The sequence below is a fragment of the Podarcis cretensis genome (genome assembly GCF_951804945.1).
Source record: "Podarcis cretensis genome assembly, chromosome: 6".
NCBI classification, from domain to species: domain Eukaryota; kingdom Metazoa; phylum Chordata; class Lepidosauria; order Squamata; family Lacertidae; genus Podarcis; species Podarcis cretensis.
The window spans coordinates 73,562,309-73,580,769 of NC_137175.1; the positions used below are offsets into that span (position 1 = coordinate 73,562,309).

An 18,461-nucleotide genomic window follows, 5' to 3' on the forward strand; every position below is an offset into this window, starting at 1 on the left:
AAAATAAAGCCCATTAATTATATTAAAAAAAATTAAATCAGTTGAACTGATTTTGAAGTTAATATCCCAACTAATTCTGTCTTCGGGAAGGAGTTTTAAGCTAAAATGTGCGGGGTACAATTCTGGGCAACAGAAGTGTATTTTAAATTCCTTTGAAATCAGTGCAGTTTAAGCACTTGAACTGAAGGCTTGTTAATATTTTTTATCTTTCTGCAATGAATACGTGCCATGAAGGTGGTCTTGAGTGTTGGGGGTAAATTCACACATGCAGACTATTTGTTTCCTTAGGCAGAAACAATGCAAGTTAGTGAATGGAGATGGCTTGAAGCACTGTGATAACGGAAGATTTTTCCATTTAATAGGATCCAATGATAGCAGGGGATTTTGTGGAGATTGGGAGAGCCCATTTATATTTGTGAATTGAAACAAAAAATTACCTGTGTCTGATTCTCCTTCGTAGGTTGTTGTTGTTGTCAATAAACACTGACGGAAATGCCTAAAAATTTCTAAGCAGTGTACAGTTATTTAAAATAAAAGCCTACATAGAGCCAGTGTGGTGTAGTGGTTAAGAGCGGTAGTCTTGTAATCTGGGGAACCGGGTTTGATTCCCCGCTCCTCCACATGCAGCTGCTGGGTGACCTTGGGCCAGTCACACTTCTTTGAAGTCTCTTAGCCCCACTCACCTCACAGAGTGTTTGTTGTGGGGGAGGAAGGGAAAGGAGAATGTTAGCCGCTTTGAGACTCCTTAAAGGGAGTGAAAGGCGGGATATCAAATCCAAACTCTTCTTCTTCTTCTTCTTACATGTACCCTTTCGCAAAAGGGAAAAGCATGGCTGATGGATGGGGCCATGTTGGTCTTTAGCATGCTCTTGGGAGGCAAGAGGTGCAGCCTCCAGTAGCCCAAAGCTTCCCTTGAGCTTTGTGGTCCCAGAGCAATTGTCTTGTGGAGCCAAGTGCTCATTCTGGCAGGGAGGAGGGAATCTAGCTCCCTTCAGCTGTTCCTTCTCTGACTGATGGATGGGGACAGGCTCAACTCCCCCTCTGCATGCTGCTCTTCCTGGGAGGCAGGAGGTGCAACCTCTTGGTGACCCTTGGTCCCCTGACCGACAGCAGAGGCCAGAGTGTTCTTCCCTTCAGCACTGTCATCCAGGCTATATATTACAGAAGTTGCAGGAGTTTCCTTTTATCCGCGCCTGTGACTGCCAGTAGTAAATCATTCCCTTTCAGCCCACCTAGTGCCACACTGAATTAAGCTACCTGTAGTGTTTGTTCTGCATGTATGGGTATTGTTTCAAGTGGTTATGCAAGGCAAGAATTTCGCCTTGTAAAAATATATATTTTCACGGCTCGTCTTTCATAACATGGACTGCATTAGAATAAATGTTGTTGACTCTATGCAGGTGTTTTGATAGTAGCCATTTTAAATTGGAACACACTTTACAAAGGGCCTTGTAAAACCCTAGGTTCACCCTGAGCACTGTTGCATTTGGTGGGGGGGGGCATGGTTCAGCAGTGGTAAAACACGAGTTCGGTTTCCAGTATCTTGAGGAGGGGCTCGGATCAATCCCTGCCTGAAACCCTGTAGGTCCACGGCCAGTCAAGTGTAGAGAAAAGTGATTTGGACAGATTAATGGTCTGACACGGCGTCAGCAACCTAAGGCCTATGGACCACAAGCAGCCCATGCGGGTGGTTTAACCAGCCCATGGATCCCCACCGCCCGCTCGGTTGGTTCCCGTGTGCTGCGCTAAACTGCCGCGGAGCACAGTGGGTACTGCCTTCCACGATGCTGGCCAGCTTCCAATGGGAAGCTGTGCACACCTCCTCTGTGCCGGAAGGAGTGCCTGAAATAGCGTTTGCATGCGCATACACTCTCCGGCCCACCGTGGCGTCTGCAGGACCGTGAACCAGCCCAAGCCACAAAAAACTTTGCCGACCTGTGGTCTGACATGATATAAGGTAGTTTTCTGTGTTCCTATGGAATGCTTCTGGTCACTTGTTAATGCCCATTCTTTTATAGGCATGTCTTCCTGGCCAGTTCATATGAAGTAAGTGAAACATGTATACAGGGTCAGCAGTGTGCTTCCCCTCCCATGCCAGAGTCACCAGCTCCCATAGTGAGGTGGTGCAGGGGTGGGAATGTGTACACTATTCACTTGCATGGAATGTAGCACCTAATCTGGGTAGTGCAAGGATTTACACTTATGCAGCGGAACTCCCCTTTCTTTTTCTCCCATGCCCCCGCTCACCCGCAATCTTTTCTGGGGTTTTGCCCAATCCTCCAGAGCAGATTTGGGAAGGAAATGGAGAGGGTTACAGGGGAAGTTCCGTTGCACAAGCATAAACATTTGCACTTACGGAGTGAGTGTATTGGATACAATCTTTAGAACTGTAGCAGCTGCACAAATTAACATTGTCTCCTCCTCCTCAAATCCCTTCAGTCACGTGAATTAGAAATTTCTGTTTATTGGCGCGATTGGAGATCTCTCTGTGCGGTGAAGTTTCTGAGGTTAGAAGATTTCTTAGACAACCAGCGACATGGAATGTGTCTCTATCTTGAACCCCAGGGTACTCTATTTGCAGAGGTAAGTGCCAATGTTTTTTAAAGAAAATTATTAAAGGCTGTGAATGATTTCCAAGATTCATTGTTTTGTGATTTAACACATCTTGTCTGAATTGCAGGTTACATTTTTTAATCCAGTTATTGAAAGAAGACCAAAACTTCAAAGGCAAAAGAAAATTTTCTCCAAGCAGCAAGGTAACAGATTTCATCAAATCGGTGTTGTATCTTAATCTTAATACAGGTTTATATTCTCAAAAGTTAACTGAAAAGGATGCTGACGCTAAACGTCAGAATTTCGTGTAAAAATATTTGTTTAGAAATTGTAGATAGGGCTTTCAATAGTGAAATCTGTAAAAAAAAAAAAAAACAGGAAAATGTGGAATATGTGACATGTTCAGTTTATTCATCACAAATAATAAATTAATGAATATGAATTCTCTTTTAATTATAGCTTTTGGTGATAAGTAAAAAGATTACTTGTGCTCTCTGTTTTCTTTAACCACAGGCAAAACGTTTCTCAGAGCTCCTCAAATGAATATTAATATTGCCACTTGGGGAAGGCTTGTGAGAAGAGCTATTCCTACAGTAAATCATACCGGCACCTTCAGCCCTCAAGCTGTGCCTGCCGCAGTTGCAGGAGGTGATGCGCACATTCCTGAATTAAGATCACCAACTAGGTAAGTGGCTGAGATGCTTAAGCAAGCTTATATGGCAAAACTCCTGTGATGTAGAAGGAAACACAAGCTTATTTACTCCTCTTGAATTTCCTTCTTCCGGTTTTAAAAAGAGAAAAGTATCAATTAGCATGAAGTAATTTTTAAATTTTCCTAAATTGTCGCCATGCTCACCAAGTGAATTGCTTTCTTTTAAGTGACTCCCCTGTAGCCAAACTGGTGTTTGAACTTGAACCCGAACCCCCACATACTCCTCCACGTGCGTCTTCTCTTGGAGAAATTAGCGAACCTTCGCCTGAGCCAAAGGCTCCACCTACACCCACTCAGGCAAGACTTCTAATATAGATTTAAAACAATAGCACAAATTGTTGCCTAGGTTTGTGAGAAATGTGACCTACAAATAGCACAGGTTGTATTCTTGATTTGTTGTTGTTTTAGTGACGTCTTTACTTTTTATTAATTGGTTGCTATGCAAAGCGTTCTGCAGCTGATCTTTCTGTGTGCAATTTTCTCAACCGAGTTGTGTAATAGCTTAAAGCGTTCTTATAATCAGGTCATGTCCTCTCCTTTTAAATAACTGCTGAACTGCACTTGACCAAAGAAGTATTTGAAGTTAGAACTTAACCAGAGAACTGTCAACAAGCATTTAATGATCAACAAGTCTCACAGGTTCTGAAAACCCTGCCAAACCAATAAACATTTGGTAAGACTTCTTAAAAGAAGCAGGGATTGACACTGACATGTTTCACTGACAAGGCCTCACTCCTTGTGTTTCTTCCCTCCCGCTAAAGATGGCATTCTAAACAGGCTTCCCCTAAGTCCCTGGCACATTGCTTGGGATTGTTCAAATACAGAAAGAAGTAGTCTTGTCTCCTAATAAAGAATCTTACAGTCCTTTTCAAGCACTTGAAGATCAATGTTGTGAGACTTTTGTGGGTGAGCGGAGAGTTTGCTTGGACCCTGGGTGAAAACCCGGAGGTTGAGTATCAAAAGGAAAATGAATGGATATTGATTTGTATATCTTAGCAACTTGGTGTTATTGTAACATTTTATATGTAACTGTGTGTTTTTGTAACATTTTGTTTAAGTTGTTTCTTCAGTTTTTTTGTATACCGCTTAGACATACTTGTAACATACTAAGCGGTATATAAATTAAACAATCAAAATCAAAATGTGTTCTTAAACCAGGTTTAGAAATACCCAAATGCCAGGTTGCCTTTGGCTAGGAAGAATTGATTGCAGGTGTCCCAGTAAGACATGGAAGAGGGTTTGTTTATTTTTCTTCAACTTAATTTATGTGGGAAACATGAATATGTGTAGGGTAGCTTGTATGACAGCATTCTTAAACCAGTTCTTAGACCGGGTTCCTCTGTGCTGTCTTTGCAGGTCCTATCACAAACAGTGCAAGAGGTTTAGCAAATAGATATAGTTTCTCGAGGGCTCTTTTAGAAGGCATTTGAATCAACCTTGAGATTCTGAATTCCAAAATTCTAAATTTAAGACCTACTGCTGTAACATTACTCTTCTCCAATTTCTAGCAACTTTTGTTTTTTTAAATCTTCAGATTTTTTTTCTTCTACACATTTCACAGGATGCAGAAACATTTGATTTTGAGAATGACAGAAATAATTTTGTCCCCAAACTTCAGCCGGAAATTATTTGCGAGACTCAAAATTCAAATTCTGATATAGAATATAATATTCGAGAGCCCGAAGATAGAAGGTAAGTCCTCTTTTATGTTAACTTGATGTATAACTCTACCCAACACTGAGTAGAAATTGTCACTTACTTTTTTAAAATTGCTGTATTTCAGAATACAACAGAGATTTCAATTCAGTTTGCAAGACTTCCGGTGTTGTGCTGTACTGGGTAGAGGACACTTTGGAAAGGTATGTTTGACAGCTAAAATTACAATATTGTCTCTTTCCACATCTGGTTTTCCCCCTTCCTTCCTCTTAGCCCACTTCCCTTTGCAGCTGCCTGTTGCATTTCACTATGTGCTCAGTAATATGCTTGTTGATTTATCACAGCTTTGAAGCTTTTTAAACATATACACAACAGTTGCGAGTTTGGAACATAAAATGTAATTGAAAGCATGCAAATTGAGTATTATTTTGTGTTTCAGGTCCTGTTGGCTGAATATAAGAATACAAACGAAATGTTTGCCATTAAAGCCTTAAAGAAAGGAGACATTGTTGCTCGTGATGAAGTAGACAGGTCAGTGTGAAGGACAGGTGTCGTTAAATCTGAATGTGCCCTAAACCCACGGACCAAGACTACTACTTTGAGTGGGGCCAAGGGCTTGTATTTTAAACATTTTTTAACATAATTTATTTCAGGTCTGCAGAAACTAATTTCATTTCATTAAAACAAAGAAAATACTCGTTAAGAGTTTTTATAACAGGGCATGTTATGATCCTGCCATATAACCCAGAAGCAGTTTTCCTTGTTCTGTGTCTTAGAAGATGGTGCCACTGTTCAGAACTCAAACGCAAAGCCCCGTTGATGTATAAGACTAGTTGTGCAGCTCTTTAGATCTTGATCATGGGCTGCTGTAATTGCCAGATCATGGGCTGCTGTAATTGCCAGATTTTGAAACCTAACCCTTACACACACACACTTGGAAGCATCTCCGGTAGAACATAATTACAAGTAAATGTAGGGTGACAGTGAGCGCTTGGGTCAGTAAGAAATAGCATCCAGCCTGTCCTAGGGTTTTATGCCTGTCAACCTTCTCTCTCTTTCTCTCTACACGAGGGCATGCACATATTGTGTAGTTGTTCATCATTCATTGTTAAGCTGTTGTGCTTTTTTTAAAAAAAAAAAAATATTTTATCACATTAGTATCATACCCCTTGCAAGAACTCAGCACTGTTGTCATTTACCACATATTACCAAAAAAGTCCTGATGGCCTTGTGTGCTCTTGCTACCTGTGGGTCACTGTCATTACAGTGGACCCTCTGGTTACAAATTGAATTTGTTTCGGGGGTCGGTGCGCATCCCAAAAAATCCGTAACCAGAGGCGCCACTTCTGCGCACACATGCGGTGCGATAGAGCACTTCTGTGCATGCGCGAGTGGCGAAACCCAGAAGAATACACTTCCGGGTTTGTCGCTTTTGCAACCCGAAGATTACGTATCCAGAGTGGTACATAACCCGAGGGTCCACTGTATTAATTGCAGTAAGTTTAGTATTTCTGCTGGAAGCCTGCGGTTACAGCGGCCTTATTGCAGTTAGGCTTTCGCCTTGCGGGTTAGAGCACGGTGCTGATAATGACAAGGACTTGGGTTTGATCCCTGTTTGGGTGCGTATTCCTTCATGGCAGGGGGGGTTAGACTAGATGACCCATGGGACCCCTTCCAACTCTTAGGATTTTGTGCATGTATCCCTTCTTGGAGCCGTCACCCATGTAATGAAGATAAATAGTTGATCCAACCTCATAAAACATTTCTGCTTTCAGCCTCATGTGTGAAAAGCGAATTTTTGAAACTGTGAACAGCGTAAGGCATCCCTTTCTGGTGAACCTCTTTGCTTGTTTCCAAACCAACGATCACGTGTGCTTTGTAATGGAGTACGCAGCTGGAGGAGACCTCATGATGCATATACACACGGATGTCTTTTCCGAACCAAGAGCGGTGTAAGTAACAAAAGGGATATTTTCAGGCTGTGGCGTAAGTAAGTTGGGTTTGGTGCTTGCCATGTGAGAGAATACTCTGCAGGGCCAATAAGACATAGTAACACTGTTCCTCTGCTAAATGGTTGGGAGCCACCTCATGTTTCAGAACTTGGTTTAAAGGAAACCCTAGTTAGTCTTAACTGTGCTTAATCTCATGCACCCTAACTGCAAGGGAGAGGAAATTTTGCTGCTGAGAAGATGTGCCTGCATATAGCCACACCAGCTTTATAAATGTTGTATCATACGTCCCTTAGATACATGGCATGTAGCTCCTGCACCCAGTTGACTTATGCTAGTGAAATCTGTGTAGAGCTAATGGAAGCCGGCATAGCTTAGGTTGGGCTTGTATGGCATCCTGATGGATTTAGGCAATTCCTGTCTGACTGCCGGGGGCATAATTGGCTACAACAGGACTTTCAATTGACAGGCAGTATCCTAACACGCGGAGTCATGGGTGGCACTGTGGGTTAAACCACAGAGCCTAGGGCTTGCTGATCAGAAGGTCAGCAGTTCGAATCCCTGTGACGGGGTGAGCTCCCGTAGCAAACCTGTGTGCTGCTCTGGTTCACCAGTAGCGATTTAGTCAGGCTGGCCACATGACCCGGAAGTTGTACACCAGCTCCCTCGGCCAATAAAGCAAGATGAGCACTGCAACCCTAGAGTCATCCGCGACTGGACCTAATGGTCAGGGGCCCCTTTACCTTTATCCTAACACGCACACCTGCTTCATCAAGGGAGCTGTTCTAGTTGTATCAGCAGATGCTGCTTTCGCTCGCTGATACCTGCCAGGTAGAGGATGCCGGTATCATGCTTTTTGAGGAGTACAGGCAGAAAGCTTTATAGCGGGTCAGACTGTCCTGTTTAAGCCAGTATGGTCCACTGGGTCCCAGGCCTTTCCCACTGCCTGCTGTCTACCTGTTCCTTGTGAACTGGAGAACCACAGACTGAGCCTGTGACCTGCTGCATGCAAACATGTCCTCTGCTACTGAGGTGTGGTGCTCTTTTTAATTAAAAACTTAGAAACCCATATTCAAAGTAAAGTAGCCTGAAAAGACTCCTCTGGTGGTACTGATCGTTGCTCTGAAGGTTTTCTGGTCGCCTGTTTTTCAAACGTTATCCTTTATAGGAGTATAAAAAAATGCAACATGTCAGTTCTCGCCTCTTTTATATTTCTTTGCAAACAGGTTTTATGCTGCATGTGTGGTTCTCGGACTGCAATATTTACATGAGCACAAGATAGTTTATCGGTAAGTTTGCATAAGATTTAGATTTTTTGTTTCATTTCACATTCTTACACGTTTGCCTTATATACCATGCTTGCTCGGATACATTAACAATGTTACCTCCTTTTTCACGTGGCAAAGAGGAGGACAGTTGCATTGGGTGTCTACACAAACCTGCATGCCACTTCCAAACACCTTAAATTCAGAAAGGATAACAATTTTGAGTATTTGCAGCTAATACTTTCCCCGTATAGTTTGTCTCCATTCGTGGTCAGAATGAGTTGTTTTTAATTTCTTCTCTGCAGAGATTTAAAGCTAGACAACTTGTTGCTGGATACAGAAGGTTTTGTGAAAATAGCGGACTTTGGCCTCTGCAAAGAGGGTAAGCTTTTTCAACAGAATTTCTCAGTGGCTTATAATAGCAGTCGGGAATTTGCAACCCACTTTTATCAATTACTGCCTCAGATTATAAGTGGTAGCCCCTCTACTTCCCCTTTCCACCTCTCCCCTCCCTTCCCCCACCCTGTCTCATTCTGAGTGCTGCACAGATTGTGGATTAGAGACATCTCTGCTCTCTTCCATATGGTGTTGGGGGAGGCATTGTTAATGAACATGTGAATTTTTTCCTCTTTTAATCAATTAAACAAATCACAGATTTAGAGTAGCTCTTTGCCATGGCCTCTGGGCAGTCCCCGAAAAACGAGTTCTGTGCTGAGCAACATTTGGAACCTTCTGGTAAAAATTCCAAAATGTGGATTTTCGCCAGTAAGGGTGCAGTCCTACGCACACTAACCTCAGAGTAAGTCCCATTAAACACAGTGGAACTTATATGTCAGTAGGCATGTATAGGATTGCATGGTAAAAAGCCTATTGTAATTTCAAAAGAATTTATTGCAAAAGAAATGAAAGATGACATGTCTTTCAAAACACAGTTTTAAAAACTAACACTTTTTTGTGGCATCAGTTTTCATTGGCTGAAGTTACTCTCATAAACAACTTTCCAGCTAGATCAATAAAACGTTCTGTCCAAAGCGTTTAGAACAGCTATACTCAGTGGTTTGCTTTATGTTTTTATTGTATATTCCTTTTTCTTTATTTTTGGTGGGTTTATTTTTTGAATATCACCTGCCCTTCACCCAAAGGCCCCAGCAAATCATCATAGGACCCTCAGAACGATCCAGAAAGTCTTATTGAGAAAAATAAAACATTTTTGTCACAAAGCATAGGGTGGGCAAGGAGGGAAATCTGCTGTATACCAATTACATTATTTCCAACTGTTCTGTAAACTAAGACTACAGCACACTTACATGGGAGTAAGCTCTACTGAACTCCATGGGGCCCAACTTACGGTCAGGCTGCAAAATACATGGAGAATTTGCTTCACAAAGGCTGACCTGCTGGCTGCAATGCAATCTTTGCATTTTTAATGACAAGACACATGATCTTAAGAAGAGCTGTTAGCATTTCAAAATGCTTGCACTTGTTTGCTAAAGTTAGAAACTGCTGGTTTGTCCTAGGAACCCCATCAGAGAAAGTGGGGAAAACAGTATATAGCTCTGCTTTGTCGGATTCTGTTTTTTGCGCTTTCTTATTTATATCTGTTTACTTTTTGGTATTTGGTTGGGCTTCGTTCGAAACACTTGAATTGGAAGTATTTCTGTGCGATAAAAAGCAGGAAGGAAATATAATTTAGGCTGTGTGCCCACCCCCTTCCACTTTGTTGTTAGTCTGGATCCCTGCTTGCTCTGAGTAACAAAGATAAGATAGTATGTCCATTACCAAAGAAGAGTTATTTGCTCAGCTTCCTTTGGGCTGTATCTAATGCTGTCCCTCCATGAACTGCTACAGTGGTACCTCGCAAGACAAATGCCTCGTAAGACGAAAAACTCGCAAGACGAAAGAGTTTTTCGTTTTTTGAGTTGCTTCGCAAGACAGATTTCCCTATGGGCTTGCTTCGCAAGACGAAAACGTCTTGCAAGTTTGTTTCCTTTGTCTTGCAAGTTTGTTTCCTTTTTCTTAAAACCGTGCATTCAGGAGGTGCAGTTGCGACTTGACTTCGAGGAGCAACTCATAGCACGCGGTGTGGTAGCCTTTTTTGAGGTTTTTGAAGACTTTGGTGATTTTTGAAGCTTTTCCAAAATCTGTGCTTCGCAAGACAAAAAAAATCGCAAGACGGAAAAACTCGCAGAACGAATTAATTTTGTCTTGTGAGGTACCACTGTACTTCTATTGAGGAGCAGAGCTGGCTTATGAAAGGACTCCTTCCATGAGTGCACATGAAGGAATGAGTTAATGGAAGTTCCATTCTGAAATATACTCAGAGAAAAGCCATTGGTTTCATGTAGTTTATTTCATTGTTCACAGATAAAACAGTCAGTCATCGTGTGTGTCCAGCCTGCAGGCCCCTCCCAGACCCAGGCTATATATCCTGTGGTCACACCTGATAGGCTAGTTCAAACTTCCCTTCTGGAGCCGGATTGCATGGCTGCAGCAGCCAATCACACGCTACATTCTAAAACCCACCCTGCCTATTATTCTGGGATCCAAACTCCAGCCATAACAAATTCGCAAGTGAAAATATTGACTACAACCCTACATTTCCACATTTTCGAATTCACCACCCAAACCAGCTTAAGATTTGCCTGGACCTTTCATTTTATCAATTCATTCGAGTCAGGAAGAAACAATTGCCAGAGCAGCAAGGAGGAGTTGCCATAATGTCCTGCTTTTATGGATTGGTAGGAGGAAAATAATGGCTTCTCAGGTGGTTTCATCTGCATAAGCAACATTTGATTCTCAATGATAAGTGGTATTCCACTATGGAAAGGAACTGTAAAAGAATTGTTCCAGTTATATCCCAAGTTGACAGCATGAAGAGTCTGTTTGTCCACACTGCCAACATGTAAATGATTTTCCTTGTGCTGGTTTTCCCATGGCGGCAAACCATGTAAAGAGTTCAGGGTTATTTTATCATCTCATTGCTGCCGGTATATAAAGAATTTTGCTTAAGCTGCCTTTTAAGTGAGATAACCCAGGGGTTGCCCCACCCCTGTAGTCATCCAATCCTGAGCCAGGGGAAACTGAGTTTGTTTCTGGAAGTCCTTGAGATTTGCAAAGTCTCCAAGATTTGCAAAGGGCCAAACAGTCCTTTAGAGCTGCAAGCCCACAAATTACTCAGTAGCATATAACCAAGTAGCCAGGTACCAGATTCAAAGCCAAGCTTACATCAGGAAGCCACACAAGGAATACGTGCTATACAGTGGTACCTCGGGTTAAGTACTTAATTCGTTCCGGAGGTCCGTACTTAGCCTGAAATTGTTCTTAACCTGAAGCACCACTTTAGCTAATGGGGCCTCCTGCTGCTGCCGCGCCACCGGAGCACGATTTCTGTTCTCATCCTGAAGCAAAGTTCTTAACCTGAAGCACTATTTCTGGGTTAGCAGAGTCTGTAACCTGAAGCGTATGTAACCCGAGGTACCACTGTACTTTATTAGGGAGTTAATAAGCAGAGAATAAGAACGCTTTACTACTAAAACACAGTTAAGAAAGGCTAACCGTGTGAAGACACTTCAGGGAATTTGAACACAGAACAAAATAACCATTCGAGTCATTGACCCCACGAGCAAGTTGCATCTAGGAACACATTATTGTTGCCATACATGACCCTCTATCCAAATGTCATTAGACCAGGTCAAATACCAGTTTTTATACTAAAAGGGCTAGATAGGTAGGGTCTCATTGAGCCAATTGGGGCTTGGGGGCATATTTCCAAGAACTAGATGGTGGATACCCTGTAGATTTCTGCACAGTCTTTGTGACCTTGACACAGTGTTGGTATGTCCCACAGCGGAACTTACGGTCTGCAAATAAAAACATCCTGAAGGTCCCAGGTCACAGAGAGGTTAGGCTGGCCTCAACTAGAGCCAGGGCTTTCTCGGCTGCGGCTCCAATCTGGTGGAACGCTCTGTCACAAGAGACTAGGGCCCTGCGGGACCTGACATCTTTCCACAGGGCCTGCAAGACAGAGCTGTTCCACCAGGCCTTTGGTCAGGGCGCAGCCTGACTCCCTCCTCTGGCAACCTGCACAGAATTTTGCTTAACGGTTGCCATCAATTTGATTTTAATTAATTTTTATAATGAAATGTTTTTAGAATGTTGGATTATTTGATTGTTGTTAGCCGCCCTGAGCCCAGCTTCGGCTAGAGAGGGCGGGATATAAATAAAATTTATTATTATTATTATTATTATTATTATTATTATTATTATTATTGCATCAGACACAGGTGCAGTGTTCGAAACTCCCACTGTTCTAGGCGCATTTTGCGACAGAAAATTTCATTAGGGCGAGCAGTTTCTGAGCTCTGGGCGCAGTAAGATTTCAGATTAAAGCTGCAGTGGAAGGAAAGGAGAACCTTTTTCTGCCTCCCCACTTCCAGCCACTCTCTGAAGACTGGAGAAGAGACCCTCTAAGAATATTAGGGAGGTGGGCAAGGGAAGGACTAGACCGTGTGAAAAATGAACATAAGATTTTAGCTGCAGTTCATTCATTTTCAGCTTTGTATATTTTTATATAAAAAAGCGGGCCTAGGCACTCTGTTGTTGTGCCCATAAGGTGCCATTTAGCTCCTAGCTTTCATATCTGAGTTTCTAACACTGCACAGGTGGCAAGATGGAGCAATTAAATGGGGCTTTCGCTGTAGGAAAACTGCATTAAGAATCCTTATTTATTTAAAGGCAAATGCAGGTTCTTCACACTTGATAGTGCATATGTTTCAAGTGCTAGTACCAGTGTACAAAATGTAATGTGTGGTGCTGCTCAGAGAGAGAGAAAGAGAAATTTTTACAACTAATTATAGAGCCAAGGTTTGTTTCTTACCACTTGGAAATTCAAATTTGTCCTACCCACAGACAACATAGTTTCACCAATGAAAAATGCAGGGGGGGGGAAATTATGCATGCCCTTTGTTAATAAGGAAGTATTTTGACAGTACACCATCAAGAAGTTCTTGAATACCTGCTTGCTCTTGCCCTTTTGTAAAATTTGGCACAGAATTCACATCACACCCTTCTTAAATGAGTTGTTGCCACTGGCAAAAATGCTGTCTAGCATATGTAAATGACATTAAGCTGTTGGCTTTTTTTTTTAAGGGTTGTTGAATACATACCTTGGCTTCACTGTGCTTAAGAAGGAAATCTTTAAAGGAAAAGTCATATTTCATAGTTTGCTTATTTTAGAGGCAAAACGAGATGCCTAGCATTTTATAGTGTTGGATAAGAAAATAAACATTTTCTGTAAATGCTTTAGAGTGCAAACTTATACAAGTCTACTCAGAAGTAGGCCTTATGTTCTATAGGACTTAATCTCAGGTAAGTGAGCCTAGGATTCCAGTCTTAATGAATCTGTATCTTCTCTGTCATTCTGCAAGACCATGGTTGTTGTTGTTTTTTAAACCACTACAATGCTACCGGTTGTAAATAATTGGCTGGACATTTGGAGTTCAAAACCATCAACTCTATTTTGCAATAAAAAGTATCCTTATTTAGCTTTCAGAATTTGGATGGAGTTGGCAGAACAGGCAAAAATATGCAATGTTGTTCATGTCATACACAGTTCTTGTTGTGTAAGAATCCCACGAGTTTAAAACTGGAAAGGTGAAAGGCTCATAGAACAAAACACTAAACATGTGTAATTGTTGCAGGAATGGGTTTTGGTGACAGGACAAGTACATTCTGTGGCACTCCAGAATTTCTTGCTCCAGAAGTGTTGACAGAAACTTCCTATACAAGAGCTGTAGACTGGTGGGGTCTTGGTGTGCTCATCTATGAAATGCTGGTTGGTGAGGTAAGCTTCACAAAATGTAAAACTGTTTCCTGTATTCATCTGTGAAGAGCAAATAAATTTGAAAGGAGCTGTTGGGTGTAGGTTTCTGTTGAATCCCTCACTCTTTTCACTTCTCATTGGGTTAAATTTGAGTATATTTATTAAGAGAATATATCGATGAAAATTCAGTTTCTGGAAATTATTCTTATCACTATTTCTCCCCCACCCTCTAGTCTCCCTTCCCAGGAGATGATGAAGAAGAGGTTTTTGACAGTATTGTAAATGATGAAGTAAGATACCCTCGGTTCCTTTCTACAGAAGCCATCTCAATAATGAGAAGGGTAAGATGGTACTTTTTGCGTGTTTGTTTCATTCCTTCTTAATTTGTTTAGCCATGTGTGTAAGGGAAAGCAAAGTATTTTAAGGTCCACGTTTTTATTTGCTACGTACGTTTCTCAAGTTCACTTTATGTCAAAGGCAAGTGTGGCTTGCTGATACTAGTAATCACCTAGCCTCCCCAGAAGTATGCCCCATGTCTTTTGGGTAGATATACTGTGGGTATGACCTTTACTTCCATGGGCGAATAACTGTGGTCCTTCCAAGTTTCTCTGCATGCAGCTCCCATCCACCTGTCCGCCAGCATGGCTAGTGGTCAGGGATGATGGGTTTTGTAGCCCAGCAACATCCATCTAGGAGGGTCACCGGTGAGCCACCCCCGATTTACTCACTGGTAGGATTGGTACTACTTGTGAGTCAGGAGGACTTCGGTGTTTTTTTTTTCCTGGAGCACCGGAGAAAGCAACCACAGCTGTATAAAAAGTTAACACACCGGCTTATGATGTCCCTGGAGATAAGCAAAGCAGCAGAGAGGATTCTTTCAATTTTGTAGCAGCAGAGAGTGGTAGTTGGGACTCAGTAGAGACCCTGCATTCTGGATCATGGAAGCCCTAGAACTTGAGCTCTTTCCTTTCCTTTGACAAAACAACAATTGGTGACTTTCTGTGTATTGGGTCTTCTCTCTGTGAAGCAGGGACTGATTGCATGGGAGATGATGTCATTAGTCTGCTGCTGTGAGTGGTTGGATTACTAGCCATCTCTTGTAAGGAAAACTGAAAATAGTGTGTGGTTTCATGCCTTGTCTTTTTAAAGACAGCAAGTTGGGTTTTTTCTGGGGTTTGCCATTGTGCTTTTTTTTTTGTTTTATTCAGATTATTTTTGTTATTTAATTTGTTCTTCTGTAAACTGCCTTGGGACTCTTTTATGCTGTTAATAACAGGCGGAAACCAATTATGTCATTCTGTCATGACGCCGATGTCAGCAGTTTTGCTTGAAATATAACTTGGTCAGAACCACTGTTTGGGCCTTGGCAAACCAGCGAGAATTTTAAATTTATGAACTAATAAAAGCAAAGGCAACCATTTCGCTTTCTTTTCTAAAGTTCCCAGTGCTACTTGCTGTCCTAACTGGGGAACCTGATGTGCTTTTTTTTAAAAAAAAAAAAATCACTATCCTTCATATTTATATCATGCTTTTTCAAAGAACTCACATGGCTCAGGAAATTGTTAACAGGAATGCTTTGCTCCAACAGGCTACTGACAAAAAGTTATTGATATCGTTTCAGCTTCTGAGGAGAAACCCGGAGCGGCGTCTCGGTGCTGGTGAGAAAGATGCTGAAGATGTCAAGAGGCATCACTTTTTCCGGGTGAGTGCGAAGTGAAAAGCCTGGGTGCAATCTGGGAGCAGCCAGAAGCAGGGACTTAACTCGGTGTTTTCGTTTTGCAGTTGATCGATTGGAACGCGTTGCTTGCCAAGAAAATGAAGCCTCCTTTTGTCCCCATCATAAGAGGAAGAGAAGACGTCAGCAATTTTGATGACGAATTTACCTCAGAAGCACCTATTCTCACTCCACCCCGGGAGCCTAGGATACTTTCAGAAGACCAGCAGGAAATGTTCAGAGACTTTGACTACATTGCTGATTGGTGTTAATTCTTTTGAGACACTGTGAAATCCTAGCAGACTGGCTCATCAGAACAGCGTTCGCCCCACTCCTTCCCTCCTTTTGAGAATCCCAGCTGTTGGGTTGTTCTCTGTGCTGCCTGTAGCTTCCGACTTTTTTGAATCACATGAAGATTTTGGAAAAAGGACCGTTTTTATTACACGTGAGGTGTGACCTCGTTTTTGTATATCTTTTTTTTTAAAAGAAAAAAAATATTGAGCACTGGAAAGCGATTCTGTGCAGCTCTTTAAGCTTGACCTGGCAGGTATAGGCTGTGTTCCACTCTCACATGGGCACACTTGTACTGTATCTTTACTGTTCTGCAGCAGAAAACATTGCAAAAAAAGACCTGCCTTAAGCAGGATTAGCAACCAGATACTGAGCTAGACTGATAACCATCTACTCAGCGATTAGAGGGAAGAAGGAAGGCAAAATGTCTGTCCTTAAAAAAAAAAGATACAATAATCTCCAAAAAACATAGACCTGATGACTGTTAAGCACACTGTTGTCTTGATTTTTTTAGGGGGGGAATGAGGATTAAGAACTGATGCCTTGTTTTGTAAACTTTCTATGGTATTTATTAGGGGGGGGATGTTTAAAAGCCTTACCTGTAGGAGAACAGTATAAGTGCTTCCATTCTTAAAAAAAGAAGATCGGTCCTAAGAAGTTTACCAAAGCATTTGCCAAACAATTTTTGCCTTTCAACTTCTATAACCAGCAGATATGAAGAATGTAATGAGTAAGAATGTCTCTCCAGTCTTAAATCAGGAACATTTCTAATGTGTGCATTCCCCCAGATGCAATCACTGTTTTGTACTCTTGGAAGTCATGTCTTTTCCACACTAACTCCATTGATACGTTATTTTAGCTAATCTGTGTCTAGCTATCTCGTTCATCTTACATTTGCTGATTTGGTGTTGCCATATCATTTTTAAAGAATGAGGATCTTCAGTGTATACATGCCATGTTTATGTATATTTGGAAGTTATAGTATATTTTTGTTTCAAGCATATAAATTAACTTTACCACTTCCTTTAGCATTATCCAGTGGCTAGGTGAATGTATTTGCATTAAATTCAGATTTAATGGGGGGAAACATGCTTGTATACATTTCAAGGCCACTGAATTCCAGACTCTTCATTGGCAATTACTGAGAATAAGGGTTAAAGCAATATGTTTTGAGAGAATGTATAAATATTTTTGATAAAACTTGTATATTTTAAGCCTCTTAACACTATGCTGTACCTTGAAAAGTTAAAATGTCTTTGACCAGATACTGTGTGTGCTCCTTTCAGACTTACGTAGTTTTCTAAAAGGTTGAGTCTGTTTGTGGAAAACAACGCTCTGCTTTCCTTAGCTTATTAAAATTGGTTTGTCATCAGGCTCATACTCAGCATGCCCAAGATCAAAAATGTGTTGTGTGATGTTTAAATCCACACAGACTTATTGCTCTGGAATCTGGTTTCATGAAAGATAAATGGCAACCACGTAACCATGTGAAGACAGTGCTGCCCCCAGGTGTTGCCTTCATTGCCTGAACTTTGAAGCATATGTAACGGGTTCATTAGAATAATGTACGTGTAAGTGTGTCCACAAAGAACAATGGTAAAAGACTAAACAAATCAAATCATGAAATGTCCAACTGTAATTCTTTTTTTTTTTAAAAAAAGTAATAGCAAATTAGCATCTTGGAAAAAATGCTATTTCTCTTCCACTTCAAATAGCTGTATCACAATTAAATACAAAACACTACACACCTGAGGTACAGTCGGCTATTCATTTATACTCCAAAATTAGAGCTACAGACAGCTGAGTCCAAAAGGGTGATTCAAATTTAAAGTCCTACAGAAATAACCCTTTTCTCTTTTTTTGTAAGTACATCTTGTACAGAAATGTTTTGTAATCTAAGTAAATCACTTAAAAAAATTTTTAGAGGCAGGGTATGTTCACACAGTTAAGCTGAAAGAAAGCACTAATTTTATCTAGTTTTTAAAAATATTTAGGCAAATTAAGATTTTAAACTCTAGATTGTAAATATATTTTGCTATACTTGTATGTGGCTGCTGAAGCACTTTGTAAAGAAATTAGGTTATTTTAGAATGGTACACTATGCATTAAAATGAAATGTGCCTTTAACAATGTCATACTACAAACTGTCTTGCAGTTAACTATCAAATTAAAGTTTAAATAGTGAAATTTGTATATGAAAACATGATTTACTGATTTGAATCCTATAATCTTGCTTTTTGGTCTTTAGATAAAAATTGTGTTTAGAACTTGGTTTGAATTACCCTTTTCTTTCAGGGATGCATAAAAAGTCTCATTTTCTGTTCCTCTGTCAGTAACCTTGTGGTACCATAGCGTCAAAGCAACCCACACAACTGCATATATAATCATGTAAAGGTTGTACAGTGGATTCGTTCTGGAGGTCCGTTCTTAACCTGAAGCACCAGCTAATGGGTCCTCCCGCTGCCGCCGCTACGCAATTTCTGTTCTCATCGTGAAGCAA

General features: G+C 41.1%; 1 protein-coding gene across 4 annotated transcripts in view; it reads left to right on the forward strand.

The window, feature by feature from the left end:
- The window catches only part of PKN2 (protein kinase N2), a 52,741-nt gene extending 34,513 nt beyond the window's left edge, over positions 1–18,228 (forward strand). For 2 of the 4 annotated variants that reach the window (XM_079981237.1, XM_079981238.1), the window contains exons 9-22: positions 2,440–2,583; positions 2,681–2,756; positions 3,067–3,238; positions 3,433–3,562; positions 4,800–4,957; positions 5,049–5,124; positions 5,361–5,452; positions 6,697–6,873; positions 8,097–8,159; positions 8,441–8,517; positions 13,835–13,977; positions 14,190–14,297; positions 15,578–15,658; positions 15,739–18,228. In XM_079981237.1, coding sequence (XP_079837363.1) covers positions 2,440–2,583; positions 2,681–2,756; positions 3,067–3,238; positions 3,433–3,562; positions 4,800–4,957; positions 5,049–5,124; positions 5,361–5,452; positions 6,697–6,873; positions 8,097–8,159; positions 8,441–8,517; positions 13,835–13,977; positions 14,190–14,297; positions 15,578–15,658; positions 15,739–15,942 — 1,701 coding nt within the window. In that variant the 3' untranslated portion in view covers positions 15,943–18,228. The remainder of the gene's footprint in view (positions 1–2,439; positions 2,584–2,680; positions 2,757–3,066; positions 3,239–3,432; positions 3,563–4,799; positions 4,958–5,048; positions 5,125–5,360; positions 5,453–6,696; positions 6,874–8,096; positions 8,160–8,440; positions 8,518–13,834; positions 13,978–14,189; positions 14,298–15,577; positions 15,659–15,738) is intronic. The other 2 variants (XM_079981239.1, XM_079981240.1) reach the window with 1 other exon arrangement.
- The last annotated feature ends 233 nt before the right edge of the window (positions 18,229–18,461 follow it).